Below are 22,002 nucleotides of genomic sequence, written 5' to 3'. Positions count from 1 at the left end.
ATATATCTTATATTGTTGTATTAACAGTACTGCCTCCAGCCTGTCCCCGCCGATGTCACGCTGCTCACCAGCTGTGCCTCCAATTAATTACCCTGTCCCCTCCCCATCTGGCCGCCCCTGATTGCATCATTCGCCGTTGGAAGCGCGGACGGCGCGCCTCAAGATTCCCACGCGCTTTTCCCTCCCCCCAAAAACCCACGTTCTCCACGTTTCTCTTCGCTTCCCTTCCCTTCCCTTCCAACCCACCCCCATCCCATACTAATAATAGATAACTCTTTTCTTTCCCATACTAATATATTCCTTCTTTCTGTGTAGGGCCCACCCATACCCACCTCGTGCTTCCATTGCCACTTCTTTTTTTTTTATAGATAAATTCGTTTTGATTTATACATGTAGCTATCCTTGCAAAATTTTGAATCATCAAATATAAAACTAAATAAATCTTAGTAATGGGGGTTTCTTTGCTACTACTATACAAATAATATTATTTAACTTACTAATGGAATACGGGGTTTATATTTACTTGATATTAAAGAACATAAAACATCGATTATACTTTCTAGAAAGGATGTACAAATTTTGGATCTTTACGGGGTGTATATGTAAAGATGAACTTTCGAGGGACGTTTTACGGAGATCGGTGACTTCAGCGGGATATAAATGCAAAGTTGTTTTCTATGTAAATATCATTTTTTTTTTATATTTCTCGCCGCTGCGCGAGAATCACGTGCTCTAATGCCGCACTATAAACAAAGGCGGACGAGGGAAGGATGGCCGGCGACCCCAACTGGGTTGGATCGTGAGGGTGGAAAGGGCGGAGAAGGTGATCGGCGAATCCGTGCCTGTTTCCGGAGCAGAAGGGTGATCGTGGATCATCGATTGCTTCGACTGTGGAACGAGGAGTCATGGCCGAGGCGGGGCGGAAGCAGGGGAGGACCAACTTCGCGGTGACCTGCACTCTCCTGAGCCAGTACATCAAGGAGAAGGGCAGCATCGCCGACCTTGGACTCGGGATCGCCCAAGACGCCGCTATAGGTGAGAGCTTGCGGGGTTTCTTCATTGAAATTTTGGGGATTCCTGCTTTAATTTCGTATGTTTCGTCGGATCGAGGACGTATGTGATTGAGATGGCCCAACTCGGTTTCTTCGTAAATATCGATCCTTTTCGCGCTGATCGTTCTTTTCTGTTGAAACGAGAAATTCCCGGAAAAAAGGAATCTTGGTTTTCCTTTGTTCGTCTTCAGGATTTTTGGGTTTTTCTCGAGAAATCTGCCAATGATCTCAGCTTTCTTTTTCCCAGCGTTCCAAATCGAAGTAATTTTCCGTTCTTTTGATATATTTATCCGATTTTTCAGGCAAATCGGAATCGGTTCGGCCTCCGACCACCATGAGCGTGATCCCTGGGGCGGACCTCTGCCGGGGAGAGGACGGCGCCAAGGAGCTGTTCCCCCAGAGTGTTGATCTTGGCCCCGCTGTGTCGGAGGATGCAAGGTCTCATCTTTTCCTCCGAACTCCTCCCACTCAAAGAAAACCCTTTGCTTTTGACAAAATGCCCTACGTCGATTCGATCCACCATTTAATCTTTCTTTGATATTATGTATAAGCGCACAAGATTAAATGCTTTAGATCGTAGAACACAAAAAAAAATCATCTTGATGTTGGTTGTTCGTCATCTGTCACCGGAGGAAATGCAATCTGGGCATCAACCATGACGAGAAATTTGAAGGTGACCTGATCATTTATGTGGCTGCTTCTACTACTGCAGGGAGGCAGCAAGAGGCCAACTTACCATCTTCTATGGAGGGAAGGTGTTGGTGTTTGACAATTTCCCAGCCGAGAAGGCCAAGGATCTGATGCAGCTAGCAACCAAGGGAAACTCAACATCACAAAACTCTGTGAGCTCAAGATCCGTCTCCGTCTCCTATCAAACTTCGACCTTGGTGCCCATCACTGCCAACAATTCACTGGTTCCCCAGGTCCACATGTCGAGATCAGCACAGCCTAATCTTCCTGGTAATGAATCCGTCTTTGTTGTTGTCCAAGCCAGAGTTTGATCCGTTCTAAGATAGATAGCAAGTTCATAAATTTACAACGCATTGATGTTGTCGCTTTGTTGAACTGCAGATCTTCCTATTGCTAGAAAAGCTTCACTCCAACGGTTCCTCGAGAAGAGAAAGGATCGGTAGGTAATTCTTGCCTCATGATTTACCAGAGAAAAGGAAATATTTCAAATTTGATCGGTTAACCTCTAAATAAATTTCAGGATCAATGCAAGATCACCATATCAAGTGTCTGCCTCTCCCGAATTGGGGATTAATCGAGAGGACAACAAATCATGGCTCGGCTTGGGTCCTCGATTCTCCATTCCCAGCCTCAGTCCAAGCTCTGAGTATAACAGATAGAATCCTGGATGCTTCTCCGCCCGAAGCGAATTATTCAATCACAAGCTTTGATCACTTCCTTTTTGAGGAACTTGCTTCCTTTTTCCAAACTAGATTCATGGATGTTGTCACTGATCGCTTAGATTACAGAATTCTTCTTTCTTGAACTGGAGCTCGTTGCTCCAGGACAGAAAGCAAAGAAAGAAACATTCTGTATATACATCTATTTTTGTGATTTGAACAGGTTTCAAATCCCAGTAGCTGGAAATGTTGTTCTCTTCCTTGAACGGTGTTCTCTAATGCAAGCTGAAATAAATTGTGGCTGTTGAATGGAATTATCTCTTCAAACTGTGGAAACACAATCCTACTGTTTTCTCTGTTGATTGTCGGCTTTAGCCATCTATTGTAAATTACCAGAATTTCTCTGAAGCAGGGGAGAAAAAATGAATTCTGTTTGAAGAGTGAGCATCAAATTACTCTTACAAAGATTGTTTTCACTAACAATTTGTATGAATGGGTGGTCTATAACATTATTTGTGTTGAACTTTTGAGAGAAAATTAGCAGGTGACAGGTTCAATGAAGTGTTCATGTTTGGTGCATGTGCCTGGATTCCCCTCTTCTACTTGGTGGGTCTCCTCATATTCTATGAAGAGGACCACCTAAACTCCATTATTATCTCCATCTAATACTAAACAAAATTGCCTCACGATGCAGAAGAGTCAAGCATGTGTCTGATGAGGCTTCCATCATAGCAGATTGACTGGGAATTCATGACCTATATGGAAAGATTTGGTGAGGGAATCAAGAAAACATGAAGTAGAATGGGGAAACTTCTCTTTGAATCATCACCTTGTTCATCACAAACTTGTCATTGGAGTTGACCACTGCACGGTTGGGGTCAACCTTAGCTGCCCACAAGTCAGCCACTCGGTGAGAAGAAGAATCTGCTGATGCAAATGATTCTGCAATGAAGTGCCAAAATGATGAACAAGTCAGAAATCTGAAAGTTGTTTAGCCTTCTTATAATTCATAACCTGGAGTTTCTCGATCCATTTTTTTTTGTGTTGGATATGACAAGTAAATGCATGTAGCAAAGTATAATGATATGAGATTATTAAGATTTTAATTATCGATCAATTCAGGTATTAATATTGAAACATTAAACTTAATTTGATGTAATTATATTAAATTTTCATGTTGGTTGAATAAGTATGATTTAGCCCAACCCAACCCAACCCAACCCGGAAATTATTAGGTATCGGTTCGGCCGGGATTGATTTTGGAACGCGACAAATGCTACGAGGCGGAGCGATCTCAGCTTGCGGAAACATCGATCGTGCCCATCCTCTGTCACTATGTGCGATGAGACACGACACGAGTCACGAGGAAGGACGGTGGGCAACTTACTGAAATCTCGATATGTTTACCTTCCTCCCATTAAATACTCGCCTGCGAAGCCCTTCTCTCTCTCTCCCTCTTCCTTTTCCCGAGCCCTATCGCTCTCTTCCTTTCCTCCTCTTCATCTATTTTTCTCCCTCGACTTCGAGGGCTTTCTTTTTTTTCTTCTTCTTCTTCTTCTTCTTCTTCTTCTTTTTCCGATTTTTTTTTTTTCATCTCGATTCGATCGATCACGAATCGGATTGGTACCGGAGGACAACCCTAGGGCAAGGAACGATGCAGCAGCAGAGGCTGAAGCAGCAGCAGGCTTTGATGCAGCAAGCCCTCCTCCTCCAGCAGCAACAGCAGCAGCAGCAGCAGCAACAGCAACAGTCCCTTTACCCCCACCCCGGCCTCTTGGCCGCCCCTCAGGTCCTCCTCCCTCCCCCCTTTCGCCGGTGGATAGTGTTTCCTTTATGCTGGAGGTCGGGGAGTCTCGCGTCGTGTCGCGAAATTAGGGATTTCTTGACTCGAACTACGAGTTTCGGGGAGTCCTTTGTTCGCATTATTTGTTGTTCCCTCTTTTGCGGGTTCTTGGAGGCGGTTCTATTTGGCGTTCTGAAAATTAGGGTTCTTGTGGGTTATTTTGCACTGTCGTTTTCTCATTAGCTCTACTTCTAGTACTTCTCTCTGGAACCTTAATTTGGGTTTCAGGAATGTTTAATCTCCAGCGCTGTGTTTTATTATTATACCTTGTTGCTTCATGGCCGTCTTTCATGGGTGTGGATTGAACTTTGCAGTGGTTAGTCTGGTGTCATACTTCTATCACCAATCTCTTTATCAAGATTGGATATCTGCTGCTTTCATACCGTTCTTTTTTGGGGCAATTCTTTTCCGAGTATTTCTTTCCACATGGAGGATGAATATTAAAACTCCGTTTTTGTTTTTCTGAAATCTGCTAAGCTGTGATTTTGTAATATTGTTATTATTTTTATTTCAATTGTCGTGGCAATGCCGAGGGAGGAGTCCTTGTAACGGCAACGTTAAAGCTACTTCAAAATTTGTCGTTCTACTAGGTTTAGTTGATGGTCCCACCTGTCTGGGGGGTTTCAAGCATCCAAGACTTGTTTTCGAACTTAAATCTTATTTTAGCTTTTCATGTCCATTTTTATTGTATTTGGAAAGCATGTTTTTTTTTTCTGATGTTGAAACTTAGGGGAGAGCATTTTTAGATGCTTTTTAGGACTCCTGACTGTTTTTCTTTTTTTTGCACTTATCACAGTATGGCTTTATATATATATATATATATATATAAGAAAGAACTCTTTCTTAGCATCTATGGGCTTTTATGTTCTTTTCTTTTGGTTTGTCTACACAGTTTATTCACACTTATATTTTGCAGATAGAGCCTGTCCTAAGTGGGAATCTGCCTCCTGGATTTGATCCAAGCACATGTCGCAGTGTGTGAGTATTGTTAGAACATTTGCTTCATTTGCTTTGCTTTTCATTTCCTGCATCATTATATACATTCTCTTTCTACAATGTGTATTGGGGGGTTCTGTCTTATTGCTTGTTCGTTGTTTAAATACTTTTTCTTTTGCAAGTGTGATGCTGGTTTTTGTAGATTTTATAATCATCGTTATTTGTACCTTCTCCAATAGATGGCACTTTTTGCAACTGCAAGACTCATTTTATTTCATTCTTTTTTTCAGTCATCTTTCGGAAAGAAAACCTTGCTTCCTACTGAAAGGGTGTTTTTACAATAATATGTGAATTAGACTGCAAGAGTTCTTGAATCGCTGCAATCATTAATGTTCACTGAGGATGTTGAGAATGTGTTTTCACAGTTTTTAGCTTTAAATGATGATTATAATATAATTTTTTTCATGCATTGTTCTCTATGTATAAATGCAGGTATGTAGGCAATGTTCATCTTCAGGTTACTGAGGCTCTTCTTCAAGAGGTTTTCCAAAGTACGGGCCTTGTTGAAGGATGCAAGCTCATTAGGAAAGAGAAGGTCAGTTTCCTTTCTTATTTCCACACAGTTCTGTTGTGGAAGCGCTTGGATATTTGATTCGTAATACTCTAGTTTTTGTATTTTAGAATAATGGTTGGATTACGCATTATTGTTGTCGTGTTGGTATCAAAGTACCCCTCAACATTTGGAAGAAGCAATATGCACTAATTAATCATGAAACGTTGGTATTATGCTGCAAACTACTATGAGAAATTTCTCCTGAGCCATCTTATGAACAGTGATTGCTAAAATCTTCTTTGTTGGAAAAAAAAATGCTCTTGTGATTCAACCCTTTGGCCTTTATTCTGGATGACCAGTTCTAGTTCTGGCTGTGTGATGTTTGTTACTTGCTCTATAACTGTTGTCCTGGTTTGAACTTCAGGATTTGTTTTGCTAATGTTGTATGCTAAGTATCCCACTTCACCTTCGTTGTGGCAACCAATTATGTGGCCTACAATGCAAGTAGTTCCAATAGCTGTAGTGCTGGGAATTGTTTGCTTCAGGCTATCAAATTCCTTCAAGATTATACCATCATATGTATGACAGCATGCAAATTGAGAAATATTGCATAAGTAGCTTCAATTTTTTCAGCAGCACTGAATTTAATGCAGTTACATTAAAATTGATTGTAATTTTAAGTGTGCCTTGCATCAGAGGCATGAGACCAGGTGCTTAGTGATGTAGGACGAGTAGTAATGGATTTTTTTATTGATAATAGAGGAACCAAAAGAGAAGAATAGAAAGATAATAACTGAAAAATAGTGGGAAAACAAATGGATAACTACTAGACTCGCTCTGGCTCAAAGAGTGAACTCCCAAGATGAAGGCTTCGCATCTTCGCACATATGACATGTGGACGATGGAATCATATCATCGGAAACATAATTGTGGCATCACATTGCTCACACACCAGGTGGGACAAAAATACGATTCATTGAATCTCTAATTCATGCATTACAATGTTCTAGCCCCTTTTTATATGCTCAAGTTGAATAAAAAAAAAGATTATAGAAATAAGAAAAATTAATTGATAGACTTCCATATTCGTAGAGATGAATCTTTAAAATCTTTCATCAAGATTTGCAATCTTCAATCAATAACGAATTTGATTTCTTACACTCTTTTCTGCATTTGTTTCCTTTTTCTTTGCCTTGAGTAGATGTTGTCATTTGACAACTTATGACATATGCAAAATATCTCTACTAATAAAATTTATTCAAATAAAATATAAACCAAATTGCTCCTGCATCACTTAAGCTGCAAGAGATGTTAGTACCTGGGTTTGGCAACTTCGTATGTAACAAGCTATTTGCTTGATACTACCCACTTGGAATTGCCATTCATATTGTGCCCATGCCTGTCACTTAAAGGCATGATATGATCAGATGCCACAAGCCTTTAAAGTTTATACATTGATATTGAAGTGTGGCTATTGCATGTGCAGTGCAATATGGTCTGGCTTGCATGATTGTTACACTAGCATGATACCTCCTTTATGACATTGCATAATGTGTTCTGTGCATTACGGTACACTTTGAATTCATGTTCTATCAAGTTAAAGTTGAAGTGTGATTTACTTTTGTCATTTTGTTTTGATTTTGCAGTCATCCTTTGGCTTTGTTGATTATTATGACCGCCGATCAGCTGCACTTGCAATCATAGCACTGAATGGGAGGCAGCTGTGAGTTGGATAATTTAGTTTTATTGTCTGTCATTTTTTTAGTAGGGTTTGCCATGACTATACCATGTGAGTATGCAGGTTTGGCCAACCCATTAAAGTTAATTGGGCATATGCCAGTGGGCAAAGAGAGGACACATCAGGTTCAATTTCAGATCATTTCCTTTACAAAGATTATGTTCCAATGCAGATATGGAAGTCACTGACTTCTGGATGATTTGTTATTTGGCATCTTTACAGGCCATTACAACATCTTTGTTGGTGATCTTAGCCCTGAAGTTACAGATGCCACCTTATTTGCCTGCTTTTCTGTGTATCCAAGCTGCTCGTAAGCCTTCATGACGTATTTGTTTTATATCGTGCATTGTGTCTGAATATATGGAGATAATTAGTTTATTTTGATTTATTTTGATGATCTTTGTGGTGTATATATGGAGATAATTAGTGAGTTACCTCCTCCCTGATGTTTATTCGGAAAAAGTGTTTCTATATCTTTGATTTCACCTAGACCGGTGTCTTTTTATAGAGATGCGAGGGTCATGTGGGACCAAAAAACTGGGCGTTCAAGAGGCTTTGGTTTTGTTTCTTTCAGGAATCAACAGGTCAGTTGACCAGTTGATAATCAGATTTAGGGTTTCCGGTGTACAATTCTTGACCACTTTTTGTTTCTGACTATTTCTTTGGCAGGATGCTCAAAGTGCGATAAATGACTTAACTGGTATGTTGGTCTTTGGTTATTTCTAGCATTACACTTTTAGTAAGGTATTGATGAAGTTGCCTTAGGCTGCTGGCTTGATGGTCAGGCTTATGTCTACTGGTTGCTAAAAATTCAGCAACTTGAAGCTTGTAGCTGATGCTCATTGCTCATGATACACGTGGTCTTTAGATTAATGAGGCAAAACTATTCGATGTGCATTTAACCATGTGCTTCTTAAAATAAGAGCACTATAATTTAACCTTGTGATCATCATCTGTCTTCAAGTTCTAGTTCTAAAGTTGAAAACTTGTTCTGAACAGTATTATCCTGACATTGTGTAGGCAAGTGGCTTGGCAGTCGGCAGATCCGTTGTAACTGGGCTACCAAGGGAGCTAATGCTAGTGAAGACAAACAAAATTCAGATTCCAAGAGTGTGGTGGATCTAGCAAATGCATCTGCTGGTGGGTGACACTTTTGAACTGGTGCAATTGCATTTGAATGATATCTTATTGTTTGATAATGGGTATCAACATTATATACCTATTGTGGACAAATGCATCCTAATCGTTGTTTTCTAGTCTATTGAATATTAGTTGTTTGTTCAGTTGTAACTTCTTTGTTTTATGTCCATATGAGACATCTTATACTTTGTAAAACAAGAAGCCACTTTTTCTTTTCAAGTTAATGATAATTACCTGTCTGAGAATTTTAGTTATATGATCATTGTTTAGCTGAGTAATTAAGAAGCATATGCTGGAATCTAGCATGACATTTGAATTTTTACGTACTAAATTATTTCTTTTATGTAGAAGATGGGCAAGAGAACACAAACGATGATGGCCCAGAGAGTAACCCACAATTCACAACTGTCTATGTGGGTAACCTTGCTCACGAGGCAAGCGTCTCTCTCTCTCTCTCTCTCTCTCTCTCTCTCCCCCTTTCTTGTTGTTGTTGCATGAACAGAGATCACTTGTCCCTTTCCATTATCTGTTTTACATGTTCCAGTTTTAGTATCTTTTTTGATATGAAGCATGTTACAAAGCTTATACTGATTTATTGATGGATATCGTTGCACTTTGTTTTAATGTGTTTAGTCAATGTTGAGAGTTTGTCGTATTTGTTTGATCACATCTTAATTGGCTTTATAAGTTGCATATATCATTGTTTTTGTGGTCTTACTTTTGGGGAGGTTATCTTTTCTGTTCTGAGTCATCAAAGTGTAAAAATGCAGGTGACTCAACTTGATCTCCACCGCCATTTCCATTCCCTTGGTGCTGGAGTGATAGAAGAAGTCCGCATACAACGTGACAAGGGATTTGGTTTTGTGAGATACAGTAATCATTCTGAAGCTGCTTTGGCTATCCAAATGGGGAATGGTCGAATTCTTTGTGGAAAGCCAATCAAGGTAGTCGAATTATCTGGTTTAATTTACTCTGAAATTAGATTTTAAATATTGGTTGTGTATGTATTTACCGGCCTGACCAAGTAGTAGCATCAACGTATATAGCTCTATTCCAGTGGAACATTCATTTTTGAATGTTTTGAACTTCTGATTATCTTGTTCATCTAGGTGTGCCATCTAGTAGACTGGTATCATAATGGTTTGATAGGTCTATTAAAACTGACCCCCCATTATGAGATTTAAAGTTTTGCTCATATATATATATATATATATGTATATATGATGTTGCTAGCATCGGGACCTTGAATGTTCCAAAATTTTGACATTAAGTTGTAATAATTGTTGTTTCTTCTGTTCAACATATTGGTTTGGTTGGTTTGGCAAGACTAGTTTTCATTGTTTATTTTAGTTTGAATCAAGCTTTGGTTGAGAGAAGCTGCGTTAATCTTCTTCTGCAAACCTGAGCAATTTTCTTACCTAGTTTCGTTTAGGAGAAGAACCCAATACAGGCATCTAGCTTGGTCTGCAGTAAACTGTGTCAAGATCCCTTGAATGGCAGGGATAGCACTTGACAGATATATCCTCACTCCTAGATTAATTAACACTCATGGGCTGGAGAACTTCTGCTAGAGCAGTGATGAGACACAATGAGATTGGATACAACAAAGTTGTAAAAGTTGGCCAAATTAACTAGTGTGATTATGAGTTATTAAATTATACTATAAACGAGTGGCAAAAATTCTCTTGCATCTCGGTGAAAACCTAGACCACTCCTATTTTTTCCAAGTTACAGAAGTCCTCAACTGGGTCTACTCTTCTATTTTTACTAGATATTATGTAATTTGTATTTTATTCAGTTTACCTTTTTTTTTTTTTTGCGCATATCTTGTTTAGTCTATGAATGTTGATTTTGATCTTAATGTTTGTAAGATTTACATTGCACTTTATCTACTGGAAGCTATAATGTGCTAAGTGGATGTTGTTATTTATAATATTTTGAGTTATGCTCATCATATTTTCTGAGGTATCTTTGAGTTTTGAGTTCTTTTTGAAACTTGAACTATTATTTGTATGAATGAAGAAAAAATTGCTACTTACTGCTTCTCTGAATTCCAGTTCGAGTTGGTTCACCATTCCTCCACGGAACATGGAACATATACTATTGCAAATATTATAAAAACTAGGAGAGAAGATGACATGAACATGACAATAAATATATGTAAATGTTTCATATGTTATTATTTTATACTTTGTAGAAATTAAAGCAACCTATCGGTATCATATGTATATTTATTCAAAAGACGGCTACCAATCACCTTAATTGTAAATGCTTACAAGAATTTTCCAGGCATGGATACAAAATTTTAGTGTGCAGAAGAGTGTCCCATTTACATACATATTCCCATAATTTGATGTCTTGAGGTCTTCAATAGATGATACAGTCCATTTATATCATATGCTAACATGTTTAACTGCAGATACAAGCGTCCTAATGTGTTTTCAAGTATCTGACAATGTGTGGGTGTTCGACATGGACATGGCAAACATTGAGGTGTTTGTGCTTTGTAGGCTCAATGGTCTCATACATCAACAAATCTACAAGAAATTGGTACACGTGCAATAATTGAAACTTTCACTTGCCGCCTCAAAGAAGTTAACTGTTGATGCTGTAATTTTGGTTGCTGTTGTTCTATGGATTCAACCTCTTTTTATGACTATTAGAAGTCGCGTTCTACTTATGTCATTGTAGTGACATATAATTGAAGTGAAACTTTTCTTTGTAGTTTCTTTGTGCTGCATTCATTTTGTGTAGATTTACCACTACTATACACAAAGTAGGTTCTATATTTCTACTGTATATCTAGTGCATTTTTCGGTTTGTGTTTCAGTGTTCTTGGGGCAGCAAACCAACTCCACCAGGAACTGCCTCTACGCCACTGCCCCCGCCTGCCTCTGCTTCATTCTCTGGACTCACTGCAACAGACCTCTTAAGTTATGATCGTGCTTCATTGTTGGGCAAGATGACTGCCAGCGAGGCATTGATGTATGCCCAGAGTCAGCAAGCTCTGAAGCAAGCGGCAATGGGGATGGGCGCAGGTGCCAGCCAAGCCATCTACGACGGTGGGTTTCAAAACGTTAATGCAGCACAGCAGTTCATGTATTACTAGCAGTCGGTGGTATCCAATACATGTCGAGTCACTGAGCATCTTGAAGCTTTTCTGTTTTATGGTTCTTAAAATTTTCTCCTGTACTCTGGCTTAAATTATTTCTCGATCTGGTTTGTGCCGCCCATATCATCTGCGTTTATGATTGTATCAATGCAAAATTATGTACACATGAATGTTGTTGGTGAAGTCATGATAAGACTTCCTGGGATTCTTGCGTTCTATATTGTCTTCTTATACATCGTTCTAGTTGTTTCGTTGGATTTCTGATGGGGCATTCTGAGAAGGCAATCTCTTATTTTAACATACCCACTCCGTCGGTTCGAGGATTGCGTTAACATGCGTGTGAGTATTATCGTGTCGAAGCCTCCCACGACGACGAGAACGAAGGATTAGGTACGCATATGTCAAATTTGATTCAATGCTTCTTCTGTGTTATTGCTGAATGAGTGAGTTCTCTGATGTATTTATTATTATATGCAATTATGGAATGCTTGAATCAAATGAATATTATGGTGTCGGAAAAATAAATCGCTTTTTTTTAAATATATTTTTGTTTACTTGTGAAAACATTATTTGATGTTGCTACCCACGTTCTAGAATCCTCTCATAGACTCGATCGCGTGCGTGCCTTGGTCCCGGGGCGGAACTTGTGTGTCGCATTACAAGACACACACAGCCGGACCCCTCCGCGGTCGGTCGCTCCCCTCTTCGGTGAAGGAACCGTTTTGTTACATGACCCTCAGTCCATACCACACACAATCTTTGCTTCTACGATAAAACACCGCCGGCTCCCCGCTCGCTCGTTCTAGGGTTTCGGTCTCCCGCTCCTCTCGCCGCCCTCTACGATCGTATGTTCTGAGATTCTTTTTTGGCTTTCTTTGTTGAAAAATTCTTTCAAGGTTTCGATTCCTTCTCTTTTTCATGGTTTAATTCGATTTCTTTGCTTACTGCTTTTTCATTCGCTAGAAGAGTATTGTTGGAAGGGTTTTGATTTTTTTTTTTCTTTTTTTAAATCTTGTTTCGCTTGCTTCAGGTTGCTTTCTGGTGGGCATTTGTCGGTGGACTGATGGCGGCGCTGCAGCCATTCGGATGCGGAGTAGGAGCCAGGAGCTTACCTTCTTTCGAAGGCCTTCGCCTCGCGCCACCGGCCACCCGGACCTCCTCCTCTTATTCTTCTTCTTCTTCTTCTTCGGTTGGAACCCTTGGTTTGGGGCTCAAGCGGAGGAGCCTTCCTTCCCTCGTCGTTGTCAAGGCTGCCACTGTTATCGCTCCCAAGGTATACAAAATCTGATCTTTTAGGTTCTGGCGTTGGGGTGGGGTTGTTGGGCATTTAGATGAACGGTGACTCTTAATGACGACTGAGCTGGCATCAGAGATTGCAATTGGTCTTTATTTGGATCTCCCCTATGGTAGTTAGTATTGGAAGGTTTGTTTGTTCATGAATATATTACTTGTCTTTTAAGAAATTTTAAATGTTATTGTTTTTATGGTACGTCTCATAATGTAGGGGCCACATTTGTCTTGCTTAAGAACACCAATTCTGGGGATCATTGTGTATCATATGAGAAATATCTTCCTTACGGTGTAGCATGGGCTTGATGATGAAGGAAAACCTTTCTGTTTCTAATTCATTTTGATCGTAGAGATTCTTGCAATATTAAAGGAGAAAGATACTTATGGAATGGCAAAGGCGAATTGAGCTTTTGCACATTTTCCTTAATCCATGAAGGAAAAGCTATACTTGGTACAACCGTAAAGTTTCTCCTTGTGTCTTAGGTAATCAGGGTTCAAATCACAACAAAAAATCTCTATGCTTGTAGGGTAAGACCGACAAATATTGAATTTTGTAGGAGCCTCTTGCTTATTAATAATCCATCATCATTCTCCCCGTGTAGTGTAGTGTTCCCGGGGGAAGTCAATTCAGTAATGTCACTCAACCGTCAGTCAATTCTGTTGCTTTTTTCTAACTTTTAGCCATCTGTTGTCTTTTAAAATCGATGAGGTGTTAATATTCGTAAGAACTTAGTCCTTTGTTATTGCCATCACCAGGCTGACAATCCTGGGAATCAATTATTGTGGTTGTATCGATTGCAGGTTACCAATATAAGTTAACCTCAGTATCTATTTGATTATTATTTCACTTACTAAAGTTGAAGAGAGTATGGTTATGTTTTTTATAGGTCTCTCTGTATTTCTTATTTTCTTGTTTCTGGAAGTTAATGGGAGCACTTTTTTTTGGAATATTGGACACTGGATTGGTTTGCATGCAAACCTCATATGCGATCTCTAAAGTATTTGTGTCCATGTCTTTGTCCACCACACAAAATGCCATTTGCTATATGCTTCTTATATGCAATTCAGGTGGTAAGCGCCTTGCAGGTGCATTAGCTACCCTTCTTCAAGCCTTCGCATTCTTGTTGATTTATGTCTCTGAACTGATAAGTCATCAAGCAGGACTAAATGCACCTTTTGTGAACGAATGATATGTTTTTTACTCTTTAAGACCCTTCATTGGATTTCATGGTTGTTGCAGTATTCATCCATCAAGCCATTGGGTGATAGGGTGCTAGTTAAGATCAAGTCGTCAGAGGAGAAAACCAGTGGAGGCATACTGCTTCCAACGACTGCCCAGTCAAAACCTCAAGGGGGTGAAATTGTTGCCGTTGGAGAAGGCAAAACAATTGGGAAGAAGGAAATAAACATCAGTGTCGAGGTATCTCTTTTGCTTGACAATTTGTTGTTTCCATTTCACTCAAGGCCATTGTATGTATCCATTCCTGTGAGTTTCGGCAAGAGTCGCAATGTACATCTTAGTAACAAAAATATCCTGTTCTTAATGTTGTACTAGTTCTCGTGTCTTCTTGGAAGATTTTCCACTCAGAGGTCTCCAACATTAGACTTTCAGAAAGAGTGATATTTTTACACGAATGCATTTGCATTCTGTGTATTCACAATCTGGATTTGGAAAACAAGGGCCCATATTACAAGATTAAAAGATTAAATTTTGTATTATTCAACAGTCTATCTTGCTTCGACTTGTATATGTTTCTTTTATCTAAGTTCATTTACACTAGTTTCTCGATAGTTTATTGTTGTAGTTGGATACTTGAGGGTGTTAGTTTGTTGTTTTACTAGTTAAAATAGTGTAATCGGATACCCGATCTTTCCTCGTACCTATAATTTGTCTTTAGCATACCATCTTGTTCCTCAGGTTTGATGACGCCCAGTGTTTATTTGGTTGTAGGTTGGTAAACAGGTCATCTACTCAAAGTATGCAGGAACAGAGCTTGAATTCAATGGTTCTAAGCATCTTTTGTTGAAGGAAGATGACATCATGGGTATTCTTGATACTGATGATATTAAGGACCTCAAGCCACTTAACGACCGAGTTCTAATCAAGGTTTGTTGCAAGACTTATTTCTGGTGGATACAGTTTTTGCTTGCAGTCCAATCCCGACCGTGGTATACTTCAAAAAAAAAAAACCCTTCCTCTCTTTTCCCTCTTTCCCAATGCAGCATCTTGAAATTACTGCTTAACTTATTGAGCAACTTACTAGTGACTGTAAGAAGGGCAACCTGGTATCTGGGGCTTCTAGGTTCAAATGCCATGCGATCTGACCTTCACATGAGAGTTTCATTCCATGACATATACTCAGATTGGATTACTTATGTGAGATAAAGCTGGTAAAGGTGTTTGGTTCCCCTAATTGTTGATGCCAATGTTGCTTGAAACTTGAAGTACAAGCCTATCTTTGCGGGAAGATTGTTGAACCTCATCCACAATGTTTTGGAAACTGAATTTAAAAGAATTAGCAACTGTGGCATGATATTTTTCTTGAACTTTTCTTCATTGTCTTTCTTTGTTTTTCATTCTTTTTTACTCCCAATTTAAGACTCTGGTAAAAATACTCTCGTAACACTTGCATGACCTTGCTCTGGATTTTCTTACAATCATCTCACAATAATATATAGGGACATTTCACTGTGGGATCGATCCCCTCTTCTGTTTTGATGCTGATACACCGATAGTTGGAATACACCATCATTGCTCTCAAGCTATTTGAATAATATCGGAACTATGATCGAGATTAGTTTGCGGAAATCCTTGTGCTATTAGTGATCAACATGTCTTTCTTTTTTTCTATCTTAGGTTGCAGAAGCTGAAGAGAAGACCGGAGGTGGCTTACTATTGACTGAGGCCACAAAAGACAAGCCTTCCATTGGGACGGTGAGATTTCCACTTCAAGAAAAAGGCATATCATTAGGATGCTACATTTTTTTTTTTTTTCTGATGACACTATTGCATGTAGAAATATGTCGGAGTTTATTGGAGGGATTATTTAGTGCATGTCGTACCTACTAAAAATGCTGTTACCTCGTGTGTTTGCCCTGAATGTAATAATAGGTGATTGCGGTTGGCCCTGGGCCGTTGGATCAGGAGGGCAATAGAAGGGCATTGAAGATCATCCCGGGGAGCACTGTCATGTACTCCAAATATGCAGGAAGCGAGTTCAAGGGTGCTGACGGTGCTGATTACATTGTTTTGAAGGCGTCCGATGTGATGGCCGTCCTAGCTGCCTCCTAACCAACTCTACATGGGTATTTTTGGTATCTATCAATTCTTCTTCGTGGGGAGCCTGTAAAATTTTGTAGTCATTATTCTGTTGGTACATGGCAAATCTGTAATGACTGTGTGCAGGTTATTCTCAACATCGCTCACCTGATTAGAACACGTGGACGAACATGCTTTCTCATTCTCACCATCGGCGGTGAGCAGAATCCGAGACTATTAGTCAGGCGTTGTATCGCCCCCCTGGAAACGATCGAAGCTCGTCGGTACCGCACGCCTCGAAAGATTGATGTCAATTGATTCAAAGCTCGTCTCATCAGTGTTCTTGCCTACGGCATGGAAGTGAGTGCCGAGGTAGCCTTCAAAAAATGGGTAATCACGGAGACTTGCCGACGGCAGTAGGGTGTCAAAGCGTTGTCTTAAAAAGAAAATCGAATTGACCCACCCAAGATCGTCGAGGAGAATCGAAGGTCGTTCCCACCGCTTTGTTGCACGGCAGCCGCATAAGGGAGACCGCGATGAGCAGAATCCAGGATGTGGGATTGTCACGCAGCCTGCGCAGACCCACTGCGCGAAGATCCGATGTGGCCCCCAGTGTAGCACCAACCACAACGCAGACACGGGAGCCAGTAACCAAACCAGGGGTAAGAAATACCCATAGGCACTTATATAGGACGCAAAACAAGATAGAATTGGATAGAATTGGATAGGGTGCGGTGCTTTAAACTACCCAAACATTTTTACTGGTGCAGATTTTTTTTTTTTTATTTTTATCCAACGGTTATCAAAATTCAGAAGGGGTCTTTAAAACGCTTTCTTGCTTCAAAATTGGCGAACATAAACCTGTTTTGAGTAGAGGCTGCAACGAAGGGATGTGCCCCCAGAAGATTTGCATTCTCAAGGCCCTTTGTCAAAAGAAACCCAAAAATCCCCTTTGTCAAAAAAAACCCAAAAATCTATCATAACATTTGCATTCTCAAGGCCAACGTCAAGTCAGAAAATTTTTGACACCATGGATCTAATGCTCACTGGCTGTTGACTGAAATGATAGGAACTCCCCAAAGGAAGGAAGAATATGTGAATTGCTGAAAAGCATAGGAAAGAGGAGCAAGTTGTGCAAGATGAAACAAATGATTGTGACAAGCATGAAAAGGAAAAGCTGTAAGAAATCTACCATAAAGCACAAACTTTGTTATAGTTTCTCAAGCTGTAAACAAGTAGTTGATCTCAACTCAAGTCCCTTGATTTTGCATACCTCGTACAGTTGGTGACCTAAATGTGACTGAAAAAGATAATAATTCATTTCAAGTCATGGATATGCATTCTTTCTCTTTTTTTTTAATAAAGAATTTAAGTAACAAGAGTGGGATTCGACCTCAGGTGATGAATTGTCTTTACATTGACCAATATTGAAAAGAGACATGGTATGCATATCCTTTTATATATATTTCATCTAACTAAGTTGAATTTAATCGAATATATTTTTTCAACAAAAATTAAAAATCAACAAAAATAACAATCCATAACATATACCAATATCAGAAAACTATGATTAAACATCTAAATCAGAATATTGATTATTAGATTGCAAATCATTTTTCATAAATTAAAAATTCTCATAAATCAATAGACCCGAATTTTAAAACAAGAAAACCATGTTAATCTACTGTATAACTTTGATAAAATCTATTATTTAATCTGTAAATTACATTTTTCATGCTAGGATCACGCATAGACATCATATTTTTTATATCTAAATAACTCATAAAATTTCTGAAAATAAGAAATAATACTAAACATGATCCAACAACTTCTACACATTAAAATCCCAAAATCTAAAAAATCATAATAAAAAAGGGAAGGTCAAGAACCTATATCTCCTAAAAATCGCTCTCATACCATTATTTTTGCGCTATTCTAGTTACTGATATCAGAGCTTGGGGATTGGGACTATAGAAAGAGGGAGGGTCATGAATTAGTACTTTCTGTTCCAAGTGTGAAATTGCTAATAGACGTAAGGTGTCAAAAGGGCAAGGAGACCCGTAAGCACACTGAAAAGGTGAAGCAACGAAACAAAAAGAACAGGGAAGAAAGGCTCATGATCCCCTAGTTTGAAATAGATGTCTGATAGATGGGAAGAAGCTATACAACAATGGTATGCTAATTCCCATACCTCTAAGCTTGACTACCTTGATCTTGCTAAAACCATAAATCCTACAAGAAAAGAACTAGCCCATAATCTTTCGGTTATCTACGACAGAATCTGCCTGTCTAGTAGAGTCCATTTGAAAATTTTCAAGGCCATTATTGAGAAAAATCATAGTCTAGAAAGAGAAATCAAAGGACTCAAGCACTCCATAAAAACCCTCACTGCCTTACTCTCGGAAAATAGACCTCTCACGAAACAAGAAGTGCGAAATTTGGTTGCAGAGATTTCCGAGCAACCAAAACTTGTGGAAGAAGAAGCTCTTCGACTAACTCAAAGCTTAAATCAAAAGCTGCAGAGGGTTGAACAACTTCTATCAAGGATAGAAAAGCAAATTTTTGGATGAACTATCTGTTCTCCAAAAACACCGAATCCTACAAAGAAGCCCTCAAAGCCACAGAGCCTATCGATCCCCCATCCTTAGGATTTCTCAAAACAAACGATTACCTGGGGACCCTTAGCCACCAAGCAGCTATAATTAAACAGCACAACACACAAATCCAACTCCTCACACAAATCGCGGAGGATATAAAAGGGATACGAACGGAACTACAAAACATAAGGGAGCTTCAGCAAGCTAAGACAGGACCACCCCAGAGCATCCCAGAAGATCTGATAACAAAGCTCTCCAATTTAAGCCTAGGTCCCTCAGAAAGACCTAAAGAGGCCAAAGGAAAAATTTTGGTGTTCAAAGATCCTATACAGATCCTGAAACAAGTTCAGAAATGACAACCAGGACTCAGGAAGTCTCCACATCTGCCCCCTTGATCGAAGACCAAATCCGAGATTACAGGAGAAATCAACGCAGGATCTTTAACGCTCGCCAAGCAACAAGGCGAGTAGGACAAAGATTATTTGGAGGTTCAATCTCCACCCAACAGATCCTAGAACAACAAATAGACCCTCAGGCACAACTGAGGTTATCTATGCGTGAAAGATCTACTATAGCACCAGCTGAGGTGCTATACCACTCAAGAAGGGACGATATCCATCACAGGGTATATGTTCACAGGTCTGAAGAAGCCATGCTGGTTACAAACAACCAAGAGGATAGATCCTTCATCATGGAGGAAAGTTACGAAAGGCTTCAGAGGAGTAGAATGCAGTATGTCCACCTAGGAATACTACAAGTACGGCTGCAAACCCTGCATCGACAGGAAGAAGGAACACTAGCGCTACTAGTGTTTAGGGACAATAGATGGATGGATGATCGGTCCATCATTGCCACCATGGAAGTAGACTTGACTCGAGGGAGTCAGCTGGTCTACGTAATCCCCGACATCATGATGACAATAGGGGACTTTTACCGCAATATTCAACTCTCAATCCTTACCAGAGGATATGACACATGGCGGAATGGTGAAGCTAATTTGCTCGTCACCCGAGGGATGGTAGGGCGACTTTCAAATACCCCGAATGTCGCCTTTGTTTATGAGGTTTCAGGGGTGGTGGACTACCTAATAAGCCATGGCGTCCGGGCTCTCCTCGGAAGAAGGTACTCCACAACAGAAATACATGGCAGAGACTGGGTAATTCGACCGACCCAGGTCTCAATACCAATGCAGCCATCTGAAGTGAGAAGCCGCAATCTGATAGATGGAAGAATATCCATAAGTTTCGACAACTACAAAGCAGCATCCACGTCAAGCCGGATCAGTTACAACACCGCTGATGACGAAACATTCAGCGATGAAGAGGAAATCCGAAGCCAAACAATTGCTGTCAAAATCCAACTATCCGACAATAGCGAAGGTGAAATAGAGGAATTACGTGATAACCTTAACTATTGGTTTCAGGATAATCACGTTTCATAAGGTGGTGGGGAACGGGAACTACCATACCCCCAAAAATTCAAAGAAGAAGTAGTAGCAGCAAGCCTGGAGGAAGACTTGGCAATGGAATATTCGCAACTAGCAAGACTATCTCAGCAGATATACTCATCCTCCGCTGTCTCAAACTACAGACCACCGACAGATACTACCATGGGGCCAGCAAATTACCCCCCAGCAGTAAATGTTGAGTCTACAAGCCAAAGACCAACCTTTGAAGGCTACACAAGGCAACCAAGGTTCAAAGCAAAAGATTTTTCAGAAATTTGGAACCTTCCATCAGCCTTCCAGGAACAAGGAGCCATGTTCATAATCCCATCCCAGTTGGGAATGTTCGACGAGGTATTCATGAGGTGGGAATCTATCACAAAGAATTTGGTTTCCCTTCAAGGATTTACTGACCCACAGGCTAAAATGGAATTTATTGAAAACCTACTAGGCGAATCTGAAAAATTAGCCTTGATACAATGGCGAATGGCGTATCCAGAGGAATACCAACTTCTGATAGCCAACGCTGATGGCACGAGAGGAACTAAGAACAATATTTATTTTAGAAGATCCATTTCAGGGATCAACAACCGCCCAAGAAGAAGCATACAGAGACCTCGAAAGGTTATCCTGCACTAACCTGAAATACATTATACAATTCCTAAATGATTATATAAGGCTTGCATCCAAGACAGGACGGTTATTCACAAGCCTAGAGCTCTCGGAAAAATTATGGTCAAAGATGCCTGGAGAGCTGGGAAGAAAGATAAAGGGAGCGTTCGAAGCTAAATACAGGGGAAATACGATAGGGGTCATCCCAAGAATTCTTTTCTCCTACAAATACTTAGAAGCAGAATGCAAAGATGCTGCATTCAAAAGGGCATTAAAAGACTTATCTTTCTGCAGTGAGATGCCAATCCCAGGATACTACAATAAACTGGAAAGGAAATTTGGGGTACGAAGATCCACTACTTATAAAGGTAAACCCCACTCATCACATGCCAGGATTGAGAAGAGAAAGCACCTAATTAGAAATAAAAGGTGCAAATGCTACCTGTGTGGCGAAGAAGGACATTTCGCAAGGGAATGCCCAAATGATAAAAAGAATATCAAAAGGGTAGCGATGTTTGAACAATTTGAGCTTCCTGAAGACTACGAGATTCTATCAGTACAGGAAGGAGAAAACCAGAGTGATGCCATCTACTCCATATCTGAAGGAGAAGACGTTGAAAACCTAGAATATGGTATCCACTCTTTTACTCAAAATTTTTTTGCACTAATTGAAGATAGCAGGACCTGGTGGATAGGACCCGAGTCAGGCTACAAAGCAAGGGTCCAAGTCTCCCAGACCCAAGCAGAATGCCACCATGTGTGGGAAATCAACGGGGACCTACCAGCAAACCTAGAAAAGTGCAACTGCTGCAAACGAGTCTCTCAAAGAAGACACAGGAGGCACTGCCCCTTGTGTAAAATCACCTCAATGTGGGATGTGCAGCATGTATTACTTTGACAAAAGCACTCCTGTAGCACAAGAAGAACCAGTCAGGTACGAACCAAGAAATCTCCTTCAACAATAGCAAGATTATATTAACCATTGTGAAGCAGAGATTAGGAAACTTAAAATGGCCTTAGAATCAGGAAAAGACCAAGGAACTTAAAGAAATGCATATCCAAGCAATTACCACAGCA

At 39.9% G+C, this 22,002-nt stretch overlaps 3 protein-coding genes across 5 annotated transcripts; all 3 read left to right on the top strand.

The window, feature by feature from the left end:
• Positions 1-767: 767 nt before the first annotated feature.
• On the top strand, positions 768-2,715 carry LOC135627929 (protein TIFY 10a-like). The gene is made up of 5 exons (XM_065134391.1): positions 768-1,035; positions 1,355-1,490; positions 1,765-2,012; positions 2,124-2,181; positions 2,263-2,715. The coding sequence occupies exons 1-5, from the start codon at positions 906-908 to the stop codon at positions 2,399-2,401; spliced, it is 711 nt and encodes a 236-aa protein (XP_064990463.1). The 5' UTR covers positions 768-905; the 3' UTR covers positions 2,402-2,715.
• A 1,110-nt stretch (positions 2,716-3,825) lies between these two features.
• Positions 3,826-11,941, top strand: LOC135627925 (oligouridylate-binding protein 1-like). Of its 2 annotated transcripts, none has more exons than XM_065134386.1 (12): positions 3,826-4,190; positions 5,161-5,222; positions 5,673-5,775; positions 7,380-7,456; positions 7,535-7,596; positions 7,694-7,781; positions 7,980-8,055; positions 8,141-8,171; positions 8,492-8,611; positions 8,963-9,045; positions 9,382-9,555; positions 11,442-11,941. In XM_065134386.1, exons 1-12 carry the CDS (start codon positions 4,056-4,058, stop codon positions 11,718-11,720), a joined length of 1,290 nt encoding a protein of 429 aa, XP_064990458.1. In that variant the 5' UTR covers positions 3,826-4,055; the 3' UTR covers positions 11,721-11,941. The 2 variants fall into 2 exon arrangements, with proteins under 2 accessions (XP_064990458.1, XP_064990457.1); XM_065134385.1 differs by having other exon boundaries at positions 8,960-9,045.
• Positions 11,942-12,353: 412 nt separating this feature from the next.
• On the top strand, positions 12,354-16,452 carry LOC135627927 (20 kDa chaperonin, chloroplastic-like). 2 transcript variants are annotated; one of them, XM_065134387.1, is made up of 6 exons: positions 12,354-12,568; positions 12,754-12,996; positions 14,254-14,433; positions 14,965-15,120; positions 15,871-15,948; positions 16,126-16,452. In XM_065134387.1, exons 2-6 carry the CDS (start codon positions 12,787-12,789, stop codon positions 16,303-16,305), a joined length of 804 nt encoding a protein of 267 aa, XP_064990459.1. In that variant the 5' UTR covers positions 12,354-12,568; positions 12,754-12,786; the 3' UTR covers positions 16,306-16,452. The 2 variants fall into 2 exon arrangements, with proteins under 2 accessions (XP_064990459.1, XP_064990460.1); XM_065134388.1 differs by having other exon boundaries at positions 12,415-12,619.
• Positions 16,453-22,002: the final 5,550 nt, after the last annotated feature.

This window comes from Musa acuminata, chromosome BXJ2-11 (genome assembly GCF_036884655.1).
Source record: "Musa acuminata AAA Group cultivar baxijiao chromosome BXJ2-11, Cavendish_Baxijiao_AAA, whole genome shotgun sequence".
In the NCBI taxonomy this organism is placed as follows: domain Eukaryota; kingdom Viridiplantae; phylum Streptophyta; class Magnoliopsida; order Zingiberales; family Musaceae; genus Musa; species Musa acuminata.
This window is presented reverse-complemented; position numbering and strand designations above follow the sequence as displayed.

Excerpts from the sequence above, each read along its gene's own strand:
- LOC135627929 (XM_065134391.1), top strand. The coding sequence starts at position 906 with ATGGCCGAGGCGGGGCGGAAGCAGGGGAGGACCAACTTCGCGGTGACC. Across the intron at positions 1,036-1,354 it reads CGCCCAAGACGCCGCTATAG|GCAAATCGGAATCGGTTCGG; the intron begins GTGAGAGCTTGC and ends CCGATTTTTCAG. Across the intron at positions 2,182-2,262 it reads CTCGAGAAGAGAAAGGATCG|GATCAATGCAAGATCACCAT; the intron begins GTAGGTAATTCT and ends AATAAATTTCAG.
- LOC135627925 (XM_065134385.1), top strand. The coding sequence starts at position 4,056 with ATGCAGCAGCAGAGGCTGAAGCAGCAGCAGGCTTTGATGCAGCAAGCC. Across the intron at positions 7,597-7,693 it reads GCAAAGAGAGGACACATCAG|GCCATTACAACATCTTTGTT; the intron begins GTTCAATTTCAG and ends GCATCTTTACAG. Across the intron at positions 8,056-8,140 it reads TTTCTTTCAGGAATCAACAG|GATGCTCAAAGTGCGATAAA; the intron begins GTCAGTTGACCA and ends TTTCTTTGGCAG.
- LOC135627927 (XM_065134387.1), top strand. The coding sequence starts at position 12,787 with ATGGCGGCGCTGCAGCCATTCGGATGCGGAGTAGGAGCCAGGAGCTTA. Across the intron at positions 14,434-14,964 it reads AAATAAACATCAGTGTCGAG|GTTGGTAAACAGGTCATCTA; the intron begins GTATCTCTTTTG and ends ATTTGGTTGTAG. Across the intron at positions 15,949-16,125 it reads ACAAGCCTTCCATTGGGACG|GTGATTGCGGTTGGCCCTGG; the intron begins GTGAGATTTCCA and ends ATGTAATAATAG.